General features: G+C 30.7%; 1 protein-coding gene across 1 annotated transcript; it reads left to right on the forward strand.

The window, feature by feature from the left end:
- Window positions 1-311: 311 nt before the first annotated feature.
- On the forward strand, window positions 312-12,473 carry LOC134229089 (cysteine-rich secretory protein 2-like). The gene is made up of 9 exons (XM_062710796.1): window positions 312-632; window positions 765-895; window positions 8,376-8,585; window positions 8,807-8,892; window positions 9,172-9,257; window positions 9,370-9,399; window positions 9,531-9,632; window positions 9,742-9,876; window positions 12,391-12,473. The coding sequence occupies exons 1-9, from the start codon at window positions 587-589 to the stop codon at window positions 12,447-12,449; spliced, it is 885 nt and encodes a 294-aa protein (XP_062566780.1). The 5' UTR covers window positions 312-586; the 3' UTR covers window positions 12,450-12,473.
- The last annotated feature ends 3,534 nt before the right edge of the window (window positions 12,474-16,007 follow it).

The following is a 16,007-nucleotide window of genomic DNA, read 5'->3' on the forward strand; positions in this document are numbered from 1 at the left end:
CCCCAAAATGGATATTTTTATTAGAATTATTCTCTCACTCTCTTAATTTTCAAAATTCTTTCATCATTTATGTATCATTGTCGTTTCAATTTTTTTCCATTCAAAAAAAGAAATCACCTTTTGGCTTGATTTAGAGAGGCAAACTCAACCAAGAACTGAATATATAGTTATGTAAGTATACGACAGTAAGGATGAAATATACACCCATTGGTTGTGAGTTCTACCAATCATCATAGTTGTCTTTATGTTATGAAGGGGTATATAAATGCTTTTATCTTTAGAGTTTATTTTCATGTAAGGCTGAGAGCAATACATGCTTTATTGTGTGACTTTTATGGAAAATCAAAGATTATCCGATGTCGAATTTGAATCACAGTAGATCATAGGGTTATCTGCCTAAGAAATATCAATTACTGTCGGAACAATAGCTAAAGTGAAGTTTGAACAGCTAGGTTGAATACCTACAGAAAACTGATTGGTCAAGACTGGCCAATAGGCTTAATAAAAGAACTTTAACACTTTTATGGAAATAAACAAGATAATAACAGAGAGAGGGTCGGACTACCGTCGGCAAAAATAATCAACAATGATTCAATTTAGAATCTACTTTATTTTATTTATTAATTTTTTAGGTATATATTATTTGTTTCTGTAACTTACATAATAGGAAGTTGGTTTTTTTTTTCAGAATCATTTACGCATCTGGGAATATATATGGATATTAGTGAGCGGAGAAATCTTTATCAAATTAATATTTTTTTCAGAATTGACACAGCTGAGAGCATCTCGGCTACGAATTCGACAAATTGAAGAAATCCTTCATGAACATAATAGACATAGACGGAATCTTGCCATGGGATTGTACGGTACAAGGGTATCCAACATGAGAAAACTGGTAAGTTATTTAATTTTCACGCCCTTAAATTGGTAACATTTTTTGTCTTCTGTCTTCAAGGTTTTGGCTAAGAAATTCTTTGATCCGGAAAAAATTCATGTCAAAAAACAAATTCATTGGAAAAGTTAAACTGATGAAATATGAAAAAAGTGTTATTCTGAAGACATGTTAATGTGGAGTAGCAAAAATAACACGAATCAGTTATCATCTTTACAAAAGCTTGTATAAAAATAAAAATTTTGCGTTCTGGTATTTACTAAAATCCAATCCATCTTCAATTGTGTTAGATCGTAGCATTCATTCTTCTGAGCTTAACGATAGATATTTTATATTGGCTATAAAAATGGATAATAAATGTTATATGAGGTATCTTGAATATCGATACATCTATTTTTGTTTTTATCAATTAAACATTTAATTTGTATAAGTTTGACTAGCTAATCGTGGAAGCTCGTTTACTTTGACGCCTCTTTATATTATATCAAAATTTCTTCTCATCTTAAAGAATTTAATTAAAAAACATATATACATGTATATTTCAATTAATTGTTGAAGGTATTGTTGGGAACTATATACACTGGTCTGCAGGGGATATGAATAAAGAAAATGACAAATAGAAATGAGTTTTGATTAATTCCTTATATATAAAAAAGGACTGGTGGGCCAGTTCAATTCTGATGTTGGTCTTTAAATATACATGATGAAGCAAACGTGTGGTCAGCATGTGGGAATTTAAATAATAAGAATAAACAAATTAATTAATGTTGAGTACACAAAATTTTAATAGTACTTTACATTTAACAAGACCACTGGCAATAGTAATCAATAGCAAAACGATCCTGTGAGTTAATCAATTTAGGACTGGAATATTGAAAACTAGTGAAACAAAGCACAGAAAAATGGTTGATAGCATTCAGTTATCCAAGGAAAGATACAGAAAAGAAATAGACAAAAAAGTATAAGTGCTTCAATACAGACAGAAAGAAAATTGTAAAAATGGTGCAGTGTATGTATGTACATCTTATATTAGTAAAATAAAGATCTAGCTTTAAATAAAGACACTCGTACAGAGAGGCAAGCTAGGGAACTTAGAGTTAAAGAATCATTTGTTTTGATTCAATTTAAAAATGTCGTTTTAAAAATTTCACTAATTAAATTCCAATTCAAAGTAAAATCAATAATATTTAGCCAATTCATTGAATTTGGCTTAGTATTTGTGAAAAAAATTTGTAATGTGTGATTATCTGAAGAAAGATATACATATAAACATCTCAAAAATACATTATGATAGATTGGCGATTTAAATCTTATTTTCACGAATGCATAAACTATGAGAAATGTTAAAGTTGACAGGTTCATCTATCAAAAAAGTTAAATCTGACAGTTTTGTACATGTGAAAATATTTTTAAAGAAGCATACTTCATCCCAGTTATTGGGTGCAAGTTGAACACAGACTAGACCTTATTCCTTCATAGCCAACTATATACACAATGTATGTTTATAGCGCTTTCAGTCCTAAAATATATTTTACAATTTTATGCGTAGCAGAAGTTGCTTGCTTTAAAAAAATGAGTGTATGTATTTTAAATATGTTAATTTTAGTTGTACCACGTCATTTGATTGGGTAAAAGATTTAATCCATTTCGTATAAGATAATTTGCCTGCGCCAGAATCAGTTACGTAAAAAACGTATTACTCCGCTTTACGTTACTTTTAAAATATGCTCAGTTTGAAGCTTTTTCTAAAGGAAAAATGGTCTTATTGTCTACATTGAAATTAAATTATAAGAAGTGGTTTATAAAAAAAGTGTAAACTGCTCCAAGTTATGTTATATCGTATGATATAAGTTGAAATAAGCTTCAATCCTTAAAAACATTAATTTTGCAATAATGCAAAAATTTAAAACGAACGACATTAAATAGATTTCATTCTGCATGCAGTGTTGAATCTTATCTTGCTTTATGTATAGTGATGCATAATTTCCCTTTGTCCTATCATAACAAATAGCACACGACTGGAGAGAATGGATGAAAAGGAATGCTTACTTCTCCATGGTATCTGATCCGATCCAATCTCTGCTTTTTTTGCCCCCACCCTAAATTTGTATTGTTCCAATGAACTTTGGACCTTTCTATTGAATACTCACAAGGTGTAACAGATCTTTTAAATCTGATGAAAATCTGTTAACTGATGAAAATCCTTAATTGCATTTCATATTTATGTTTAATGATAAGCAATTCTCGGGTATTCCATTAAAAACTTCTTGTTACCATAATTGCTAAGTACAGTTGTATAAATTTAGCGGTTTTGTTTTTTGTGAATCTTTACACATCCCCCAATGAAATTATAAACCAGTAAAAATACCAACTGTAGAGTATTTCATCATTCTCTTCAAGCAAGGGCGTCACTTCATTGAGATGAAATGGAAAGAACTGTTATGAAGAGAAATGAAAAGTTCATTGAGTGTGGTGCATTTCCCCAGACATTTGTGGTTCCACTGCTGAAGTTTGAAGAAATAAATTATCATTTAACTATCCCCTATTAATAAAAGTATCCTTGTTTATTTTACTTTGTGTTAGGCAGGTCGGATTCACCGTCATTTAAACACTTCCTAAATTAAGACTTTGTGGTTATTTTGCCCTATGATATCGTGCAAAAAAGAAAATAATTAATGTTAAATAACTTTTTGTGTCCTTTTCATTTCGAGTTCGCAAGACATTTAATTTATACGATACATTAAGTCTATGCTCTTAATGTAAGGGGAAAATTGATAAGTAAATACATGTATTTAAAACTAACAAAATAAACCCAAACCAAAACAAATAAACAAAAACAAAACTCTGTGGTGGTTAGTAAACCTAATGAAATATTTATTTTTAAAAAAAAATCCTTAAAGGCCTTGTCCATAAAGAATAACGGTAGACATTACCTAAAATATATTTACGTCGTTAGAGCATTCCTTTTTAAATCGGACGGAAAAGATAATAAATTTTTTAATTAGGTACCGCTTATTAAAAATTCTTATGTACATGTATATTTGAACTTCGGGACCCGAGCTGACTTAATGATATACATTGTATTCATAAATGCATGTAAGAATGAAAAAAAAACTGCAAGAATTATTTAGCCAATTAATTAAAGCAAATAATACATTGTATAACCAACTGACGTGTTATATCCTTTTGTAATTTTTTTTAATCAACACAGAGTTTATTATGAAAATAACAATAACAGACTTTCTCATCAGTTAGTTTATAAAACCTAATTTTTAATGAAAATATAATAACATGTCCGGACTGGCAGTCAATTATGCGTTAAATAAAATATTTAGATTTTAATATGCAACATTTAATTTTAAATTTTCACTTTGAAAATACTATACACACGAGTGCCAAATATTGTGTAATCCTTTGCTTGTGACTTGCCTAATTTAAGAAATAAGTGTTTGGAAGGATTGCTTCTTCTGCAGGAATGGGGTAATGAAGAAATTAATTGTGTTGTGTAATCAATTACATTTTTCAATATTATTGAAAGTAATTTGTCAATTTTTCAATTACTAGTACTTGAATTATAAATCTATTTATAGCAATTAGAATTCAATTGTTTGAAATTACATGGTGTCAGTGACTTTACATAATAAATGTATATAATATACGTATTTATTAGAAAACTACCGAATAGTCAAAAATTTTTCCCATTTTCTAAATTATGACAAGAATCACATGGCGGGTGTGACCGATTCGACAGAGTATGCTTACTTCTCTATGGCACCCGATCCCACCTCTGATGTTTTAGAGGTCCGTATATGCTCTCTTTACGATCTGTATAATTGTTTGAATGGACTTTTGAGCTTGAATACTGTTCGTATTTATCCATATAGCATTCATTCAAAATATCACCAGCCCTTCTTTTATTCAAAATGTTAGATTTTTTTTTACATTCTATTCGGATTTTTAAAAATAAAATTAAGAATGCTCAAGATTATATATACATATAATTTGAAAAGAAATCTTTATTAAATAATTTTTTGTATATCCCAACAGATCCTGATAAATGTTATAATTCAGTACCTGAAGTTGTTGTATTATTCAACATAATTTTTTTTATTGCATGATTTTTTTTGTCAGCACTTACTTACAAATAAGAAAATGAGAGTATTTCACATTCAATTCAAAATATTGGAAACTTGCCGATAAAAAGGTTTCATACGGGCAACATACATTAGCCTCACAAGCGTTATTTATGTTAGTTACGTTATTTATGTTAGATAAACCCTTTCAAACATTAACATATTTTGTTGTTATGTATTTTATAACATTCTTCAGAGAAATTGAAAGTAATTAAAAGTCAATGTAATTTTAATTGCAAGTAAAGGACAAAATTTCAGGGTATTTGATAGGATTTAATTTCAATTCAAAGAAATCGAACCCAAGCCTTTCTCTCGTGTCAATGAAGGGCAAGGTACGGGTCAAAATTCGGCCACTTATTTGACATTAAACATCAAAACAGCTATAATTGAGGAAAATAATGCTCTGTCTGAGTTAAGCTTTGAAATTCATTCAAAGTATGTGTATGTTTGAAGGTCATAAGAGGGTGATAAGTTAACCAACATTTCAAATGAAAGCTTTCTTAATTCTGCTGAAATTCGTCAAATGAGAAAGGGTAGGAATAACGAACAGTTATCGATCTCATCTTATGAAACTGTTTACAATATGAAAATCACAGAGGCACAAGCTAGTCTCATTGAGATACAAAAAGATGTGTCTGACACCATTGCATGAAATGCTAGAATGTTTATTCCATATGCAACTAGTGCTAATTGTAACGGGAACCGTTACAGATGTTCCCCAAACGCTCCCCAACTCCCTTTCGGTGCCATATTCCCTGTAAGCTTCATTAAATAAGACAAACTCTGTGCATTTTTGACTTTAACAACGTTTTAGAAGGATACCAACTATATTCAATTTTTAGCATTGCACCCAAGTGCATGTGAATGCATGTGCGTTATGACCAAATCATCTTGTCTACACTTTTTATATATTTTAATATACTATATATTAAAGCATTCAGTCCAAAATTAATAAAAATCACTCATTCAAGAGTATTTTTAAGTATACTCGTTTCAAATGCACGCACGTGCGTGCACGTGCATGATGATCATACCTTCTTGTAGGAGTCCCTTACATCTATCTATGTTCTAAATCCCATCCTGTTTGGTTGAAAAACAAGGGAGTTATAGCCATTTAAAGTTTCAGCCAATCAGATTGCAGCACACATGCATGCGCGTAATTTCATTATTTTTTGTAGGATATCCTAATGCATGACTATATTTTAAATTTCAAAGAATTTCGTCAAAAAACAAAGGAGAAATAGCAATTTAAAGTTTCAGCCAATCAGATTGCAGCACACGTGCATGCGCGTGATTTCATGATTTTTTTCTATATCATTTCGTAGGATATCCTAATGCATGACTATATTTTAAATTTCAAAGAATTTCGTCAAAAAACAAAGGAGAAATAGCCATTTAAAATTTCAGCCAATCAGATTGCAGCACGCGCACATGCGCATGCTTTCATGAAAATTCTTATATATCGTGCGGTAGATCTTCATAATGTAGGACTATGTTCAAAATTTCAAAGGATTATGACAAGAAACAAGAAAGTTATTGAGACTTTAGTTTCAGCCAATCAGAGCAAAGCGCACGTGCATGCGCGTGAGATCTTGCTATTTTGACCATGCTATCTTGTCTATACTACTAATGTATCCTTACATTATGAGTTTCAAAAAATTTCATCAAAAAATAGAAAAGTTACGGCAATATCCATTCTATTGGTAATTTCACCTATTGCACGTGCGCGCTCTTGCAAGCATGTGCGCGCAAAATGACCTTTGTTTGGCAACTCTACATAACATGCCTACTAACCCTAAAAAGGTTTCACCTAAGTCGGATGTGTAGTTTACAAGATCACTCGTGGACAAAATTTTCCCAGGAAGAAGAAAAATAATAAGAATAATAATAATAAGAAACAGAGTAAAAACAATATGTTCCCCAACTTCGTTTGGGGAACATAATAATAAAAGGAGTGAGCATCCCCTGCCACTGGTAACACCTGCCTTGTGCTCCCTGTCATGATGGTGAAAATCCATTGACAATTTATTGCGTATGTAATGGCATAACAGTATGAAAAACGTCAGTCAGCATTTGACTTTATAATAAATTATATTTGCTGACGAGGTCATTGCATCGGCTATAGAACTTAAATTACGAAATGATGACTTTAAACGAGACTGCTGATATTTTTGTTTCAGCAACTGGTTTGTCAATAATTTACCTCGTTTTAGAAAATGTTGGCACATGGAGCATGCTCTCAAGTATCGAGCCAACTGAGAGATATAAACTCTGTATGCAGGTGATGAAGGTATATTGCTGCATAAGTAAGGGAAATTATTGAAGATTGAAAAGTTAAATTCATCACGTTAATGATAAAGTATGGTTGTTAGATAACCATTAACGTCTTTTTCAAGTAAATATCTAAATATGAGACGGAGTTGTCAGACTCTGTAGTGTCATTTGTTTCAAGCTCACCGGAATATATCGTATCGACGTAAGAATGGAAATAACCATTGTTAAGTGACAATATACGTCGTCGATACATTTAAATGTCAAGTTGAAGGCCACGGCAAGTGTTTTGTTTTTCCCACGTATAAGATTTTGAACATGAATACAAAAATTTACTAATAACTGGGCGCAATAGGAGAATTCCAATAGATTTTTGGAAGACCTGGCCTCCAAAAACCACAAAAATTTTGTCAATAAGAAAGTCATTCATCCTTTCAATATCAACTTCAGAGTACTTGTGTGAACATTCAGAATGTATTTTTAGAAAATGATTTTGCAAATGACCAATGACAATAACACATTTTTGTTACTGAGTACTAAACTAATTATCATGTCCCATATCATCCACTTATTTTAGTTTTTGAGTAACATAGCTTCATCTGACAATCTATTTCGTTTCAGTTTATTCTTTTAGGGAATCTTTAGTGTTGTGCAATATTCATGTGACTGTTTATGCCATTTGGCCTCCTGTTTCTTCGCTACACAAAGAACGAAAACATTTTTAAAATTCGATAATTGTTTTCTTCAGAAATATGTCACATCATGACTTACATCAAGTGAAATTATTCATGCATTAAGGTTTTTCTTTATTTTCTTTAAATTTCAAAGCTTTTTCTTATTTTATTATTTGGGGATAAGGAAATATGTTTCTGAAAATTACCCATGTCAATTACATGCATTTTCTTACACATCTTTCGTGATTTTACGCTCGACATAGAAAGCCATATAATCAAAATAATTATTATCTTCTGGAAAAAAAAAATGCATTTATTTTAACAAGTAATAAGAATGAATAATATCTATAGAGCTTCCTGTATTCCGCACTTTGACTGTCTTTAAGTTTTATTTTCTAATTTCAGACATGGAGTAGATCTTTACAAAGGCATACCTCTGAAATTTTACAGTGTAGTTCAGAAAATTCAGACTTGTTTCAAAATAGTTTAACTGTGAATATAGGACAAGGTGCGTCATTAAGTGACATTATTCACGAGTGGTTTCGGGAAATTCAACATTTGTTTCCTTACGAGGCATCTTGTTTGGATTCTTCTCCATGTAGCAATATATTAACGGTCAGTTAAAGTCTATTCACTTTCTCTGAAAATGATTTACTTAAATACAGTTTCTACAGTAATCATAAAAATAATCATTAAAAGACATTCACCACGGAATTTGATTTTGAGTATACAGGTAAAAACGAATGTTTTGTAGTAAAAGTAAAAGAAATTATCATGGTTCATTAACATTTCAAGTTATTTATACTATTTACATTTTTATTAATCATATCTCACAGATGATAAATGCAGGCCACCACTCCATAGGGTGTTCAATTAAAAGATGCAGTGGTAAAATTAAACTGCTTTGCATGTACGAGGGAGGGTAAGTCAATACGCCCAGGACAAGCTAATCTATACATCGGTTATATTTTGTTCACGATTTCTTTTAATTTTTAAAAATCTTTAGACTTACTTAAAATTATGACCTAAGTAATTCTAAGTACATTTGTATCTTATTTCGGATCTTTAACTCGGGGTTAATTTTTCTTCTAATACCGAAATGGAAAAATGAAACTTAAAAATAAAATATATTCTTTGGTTAATTTATTAAATGATTCTGAAATTGATTAAGGAAATTATTGAGGGATCTTATATTTGACAGCGCTGAGTATCCCCCGGTGTACAAACCAGGCGCCCCCTGTACAAAGTGTTCCGACGAGGCTGCCTTTTGTGAGAACGGGCTTTGTGGTACCATATTTTTTCTTAATGTTTTTAACTATTTAAATTTTTTTGCGTAATATAGTAATTGATTTCGATATATTTAAGATACCTGATATAACATTTTTTTGTTATTTAACAGTTGCGTGTAACCCAACTACAGAGAGTTGCGGTAAGTTATTCTTTTACAAAAAACTTCTATTAATCGAAGTACTTTTAAAATTTAGTTTGCCTTTTAAATAGATAAATCAGGCATATATTATGATGTATTTCGCTAAAACATCTTAAAATTTAATGTTTTAGACTGCAGAAAGACTTGTAATAAACCCTTGATAGGCCAAGGAACTCTAGACAACAGTACATGTACTTGTACCTGTAGTTCTGGAATGGGTCCGAATTGTGACGGTAAGAAATTCAGTCATTGAATTAATGAATAGTTTTAGTTTTATAATCGTTGTACATGTAATATCTTGATAGATTTAGATAATAGGCATGTATGTATAATTTTTGACAGAGGAATGTAAGAATCAAAACATGTATGAAAATTGGGACATCTGCGAGGAAGTGACTGAGGCCGAGTGTAATTCGCCATATCCAGAGGAAAGAGAAATGTTCGAAGAGTTCTGTCCCCTGAAATGTGGGGCATGTAGTAAGTATATATAGTCAATATAATCTGAATAATGATTTTTTTTTTTAGAAAAATTAATTTGATATTAGAAAAAGTAAAAACTGCTTAACAATTACTAAAATCTACAGATCTTATAGAATATCAACAACTTTCTATAAACAATCTGTTCAATATTTAATTTTGTCTGTTGTTGTTATGTTTATTTGCCAAAATTCGGAATAAGAAACAAAATAAATGTAAAGCTTTTTATATTTCAAAATCCCAAACCCGTATTTGAAAATAGTAGCTGGTACAATGATAATTCTTTGCTAGCCTAGTTTGATCCCATAGGATATATTACAATTTTGCAATCTACTAATAAGAAAACGTAAATAAGCAAACCTTTAGATTAAATTTATGTTACTTACCATATTCATTGTACACCTTTTCATTCAGCTAAAATTGAAGTAATTATTTAAAAAAAACTCAGCTACGCAAAAGTTAAAGTTCATGAATATTGATTTCTATATACTTACACTTGCAGTTTCTCTAATTAGATTCTAAGGACAAACAGCTAATGAAATCATTTTCGCTTAATTAAGGTGGTCAACTTCATTTCTGAAATACGTGAAGGTTTTTAAAAAAAATTACACATCCTACTAGCTCTGTATACTGGTTCCTTTTCATCTAAAAAAGATTTTTTGTGAAACAATGATTTACTACCTATTATGGCAACTCAAAGCCAAAGTTATCATGTCCCAAATGTAAGAAACTTTCCATGGTTAAGAATCAAAAAATGCTGATACACAAAAGGTCTTGTCAAAAGAAATACAAATATGAGCTCCGCAACAACTATTCAATAAATATGGCCAAGGTTAGATTTTTTTCAAAAAGTAGGCCATACCTCATGTTCAATATCATGAGTAGAAAAGGGTACTAAAGAAAATGTCTTGTCGCAAGAAAAGAATAAGTGAAATATGAATTCCCTAGCAGTAGCAGCAACCTGTCAAAACGTATTGGCAAGGTTAAATTCTTTCTGAAGTATGGCAAACTCCAATGTCAAGGTTTTGAGGGAAAATGAAAGTTACGAAAAAAAGATCTTATCACAAAAAAATGTGACGGAAGTCTTAAAACTCACCTTTCAATAGTTATTGGCAAGATTAAAGTTCTGCATATAAGTAAGTCAAACTCAAAGTCAAAATAAAGATAAAAATGTTGGTTCTTCAATAATGATCTGGACACATAAAATTTATTCGAGATATAAAAAGGGCTAGCTCCAACTATTCAAAAGTTAGGGCTAAGGGTAGATGTTGGTAAGTTTTTGAAAAAAAAATCCAAGGTCAAGAAGTCAAATAATGATGGTACAAAAAGGTCTTGTCCTGAGGATACTATGAAAGCGGACAAGGATACTATGAAAGCCCGTTCTTCAAACATTTAAAGTTAATGTGTTTAAGTTTTGTAATAAAACAGACAGACAAATAGTAGGCGATATACCGATACACCGATACATATCGATATTTTTCTCTAAGATACGGTTTACGATACAAGCATTCAAATATACGAAATGATACACGAACGACCTATCCAAAAATTGAAAATGAAAGTACATGTCCTTGGAAAATGGCGGCGTGTAACGAAGAGATGATGTTGATTATTGAAAACACACTTTAGAACTAATAAGTCGTTGTTTAGGGGTAAAATGTTTTCACTTTTAAACAGCCTCGGAAGAATTTGGACAAGAAAAGTTCAGTATGTAATGCGTGCTTTACACAGAAAGCATCGTTTCCAGAGCATTTGACATTATTAATTGTTAGTCCATCTCGTATTTTTTTTTTGTAATCTCAGCTTTCTCTCTCTCTCTCTCTCTCTCAGTGTTCTCTCTCTCTTTGTAAACAACTTCTTAAAAGTAATTTGGTAATAATATGTAGTATTTTTGTTTTTGTAAAATTTTAGTGAATGATACGTATTGATGAACTTCAAGTATTAATTTCAAAGCACACATCATTTGATATAGAATAATAGATTTAATGTCAAGGCAAAAAATGAAATAAAGTACTAATTCTTTTGAATAGTTTTATAATTTATCATGTTGATTTAATGACAAGACAAAAAATGAAAAAAATACTTATTTTTAAAAATAGTTTTATAATATATCAAAATATCGAGATACGTATCGTATCGTGCCAATATATCGAGATACGTATATATCGCAAGATCTGTGTATTTTAACAAATAGGCAGACAGACAAACCAAAAAAAATATATTCGCTTTCAAATTTCGATAACTTTGACATAACACTTAGCATTAAATAATATACATCGAAATTAATTAGAAATGCTCTCTTTCAGATACCCCCCCCCCTCTCTCACTGTAAATCTTTTCTTATAAAAAGAAATTATTAAATGATCAAATGACCACTCATTTTTTACAGATTTTGACGATTCAATGCCTAAACGTCAAAATAAGTCTAAAAATTTTGTTTTGCAATATATGCAGCTATTTTAAAACCTTGAGTTTTATTTACTACATTTAGATTTCATATTTTTTTAATTTTAGATACTTTTCCATACAGCCAAATTTTCTCAGCTTTGATGAGGAGAAGTAGAGGGAAGTAACAAAAGTAATGAGAATTTTTCAGTGGAGGAAAGCTGCAACTGGACATAACAGAATTGTAATTTATGTCCAACATTTATTAACTGAAGTAACTGAGGGTCTACCCCCTGAGGCTTACACTTTAGTAAAACAAAGCTTCTCCGATTTTGTGCTGCTTATCATCAAAGCATACTTGTGATTGAAGACATATCTGTTGTAAGAAGCCACCGTCTCTATAACTTCTATTTATTTATTTTCCATTGTAGTCAAGCTCTATTTGAATATTCCTCATTTACATTCAATTTTTTAACAAGTCTAAATTTTATAAATTATAATAATTATATTTGCTTGTGAAATTTTATGCCCCCGTAAGGCAGCTCAAAGCGAAGGTTAATTTTTTTTTTAAATGTAGGTTAAACTCTAGGATCAAAAGTTTTTATTTCAAAAGTAGGACATTGTCGAAGGTTTAAATTCATGGGTAAAAAATGGTATCAAAGAATACGTCTTATAATCTTGACATTGAATACTTATTTGAAATATAAATGTCATAGCAACAACCGTTTAAAAAGTTTAGGCAAGATGAGTTTTCATAAATATAGGTAAAACTCAATGGTCAAAAAGTGGAACAATATGGCCTTAAGAAATGTCTATTTGCTTGACATATAGATATTCAATATGTGTAAAAATATGGCAAATGTTTACTTATTTTTCAAGATAAAGAACAAATCACAAAGCCAAAGTCAAAAAGTAAAAAAAAAAGGTTTGTCACATGATATATTATACAAGTACTGGCGAAATATAAGAACCCTTGCACCGACTGCTAAAAGTCTAATGCCAATGATAAAGTTTGGCAAAATTGTCAAGTTAATTGTGTGCTTCCCAAAGAAGAGTAATGTTACAAAGAATGCACATGTAAAATAAAAAAAAACCTTGGTATTAAAAAGTTATGGACAAGGTTAAAGTTTTTCCTGATGGTTTGAAAGACAGACAGACAGACAGAAGGACATACCAAAAACTAATTGTCCCCAATAACGGGGGCATAAAAAGAGGTTAATATTAATGGAGAAACATCTTGCTCCTTTTATTTCCTTCTTTATTGTCAAAATCAAAATGATTCTCGTCAACATTAAAAAGCACTTTGAACATATAGCCAGTCAAAAAACTACATTGTGTAAATGCTCAATAACAAGAAGTAACATTAAAATATCTTTTTCAGATTATCAATTCGGTTTAAAGCAAACTGGTCTCCTTTTTATCGTTCAATCTTTACTTTTAAACTAATTTTTGAATTTTCTGCTCATTGATAATTTCAGATAATTGATGCTACGATAAATAAAATTTTTGAAAAAATTGGACCCTCTCCCCCTTTCAATTTACTTTAATATTTATTAAATAATTATCACATTTATATATAAAATGTAGTTTTAATATTCGTGTTCTGAAGGTTATACAATGAAATTTAAAGATAACGAACAGTTATCAAGGACAAAAGTCCTTTAGAACAACACAGATTTGGAGCAGAGCAATCAGAGACTTCTATGACATCTGAGCCGAGATCAATAGCCGTGGAAGCGTGAGCATCCCCTGTTGACCAGTTGCATCTACCGAGCTCTTCTTTCCATAGTCAGTCAAAAATGTAAACAGATAGTAATCCTTACTGAAAGTTTATACATAACGAAGATATAAAAACATCTTTAATTAGCAGGAAACATAGCTTTGGATATATTTTACTGGGCTCATAATATACAGCGTTCGTTTAACTTGTAATGGGCTTGTTATATTTAGTGTTCCTTTAACTTGTAATGGCCTTTAATATACAGCATTCGTTTAACTTGTAAATGTTTTGTTATATTTATTTTTTTTAATATTTAAAATATGAATGTTCAAATCATATTTAAGTTGCTTTTATTACATATTTATACGAGGTGTGATCAAAAAGTTCGCGAACAAATTGAATAACTTCCATAAAACAAAAAAACTAGGTTTCAGTGTTTATATATTTTTTAAAAAAATAGCCCTTTCTGACTTGAATGCATATCTGCCACCGTTCTGCTCATGCGCGAATCACGTGATTCCGGCGGTCACGTGACATGCTCTGTAGCATTCTGTTCATATATTAAATATTTTCCCAAGTCTTATATTTCTTACAATGCAAGTAATTTTTTTATAACAAGAACAGCCCATTTGTCAGAAATGACCACATCTCGGAACCCGGATGGTTAGATATGAATATAATTTCCCAGATAGAGCATGGTTACCATTACAACCCCAATCCTTTGTCTTTGGAACGTCGTTTATCCAATATGAATATATAGTAAATGAGCCTTCTTTTTACCATATTTAATATGTTTAAAGTCTCAAGTAAAAAAGTATTTTAGGGATTTAATAATAATATCATTGTTAAGATATTCAGCTATTCTTCTAGCTGCAACTTCGCGATCTTTCACAACAAATTGCCCAACAAAGGACACATCTCTTCCCCCAGCTTGTCTTTGCTGGGGTACAGAACATCTCCCTCCCTTCACTTTCACAGTCAATTTAATTTATGATTGAACATCTGGAAAGTCCATTGTCTACATAAACCTTGTACAAATTATTATAAGATACTTCAAAGGAATTCCCAAATTATATGTTAAATGTTACAGCCGTTCGTTGATCGAGTAAAACTGTGACAAACATTTTACGTCACGAGTCACCTACATATTGACGTCATTTTTACATTGTGACGTCACAATGATGGAAAAAATCATTACTTTTCATATGCTATTTATAGAACATGTTCCAAACTATAAGTGTGCCAAATTTCATTCTGATCTAATTCGTATTTTTGTTAATATAGAGATAATTCGCGAACTTTTTGATCACCCCTCATAGTTTCAGAACTATAATCTGATGACCAATCTTAACTGTGTAATTTGTTTTAAAAATGTTTCAAAGTTTAAGAAATCGAATTAAAGTTTTGCTTTAAAATCAAATTTTTGTTGTTATTATTTATATTATACATTGATCGAAAAAAGAAATCCAACTATTCAAATTCAATTATAAAGACATCAAAGCAAAAAGAGGAGAAAAATCAATCTGTTAAAAAATCTATGTTTAAAGATATAGAGCGAATATTAAATAGCGTATTCTATATAAAGCAGACTAAGAATATGACGATAATAAAATGGCGCTGAAGAAAATATATAACTATTACAGTGAACCTTCAGATATAGATATCCGGATGCTTAGTATTGACTTTTCATCGGAACAGAATTTTTAAAATCTTATTTATCTTGTTTAACTGGTAATTCAGATATCCGGACGCTTCACATATCTGGACAAATTAACTGGGAACCAAATCCGGATAAATGAGGCTCCACTGTATATCGTAAAAGTACGAAAGCCCAGAAGGCTCATTTAAAATTCGAGTTTTCAAATACAAAATTCGAGATTCGAAATTCGAGTTTCGAGATTCAAGATCCAGACTAACCAATCAAAACCAATAAACCAATAAAATTTTAACTTTAAATGTCGATTCACACTGTCTCTACATATATTTATGTCCTAGTCCATGCTATCGAACTGACTCTACAACTCGT

Source organism: Saccostrea cucullata, unplaced genomic scaffold (genome assembly GCF_032062105.1).
Source record: "Saccostrea cucullata isolate Sc308-1 unplaced genomic scaffold, CSIRO_AGI_Scuc_v1 ctg405, whole genome shotgun sequence".
Classification (NCBI taxonomy): domain Eukaryota; kingdom Metazoa; phylum Mollusca; class Bivalvia; order Ostreida; family Ostreidae; genus Saccostrea; species Saccostrea cuccullata.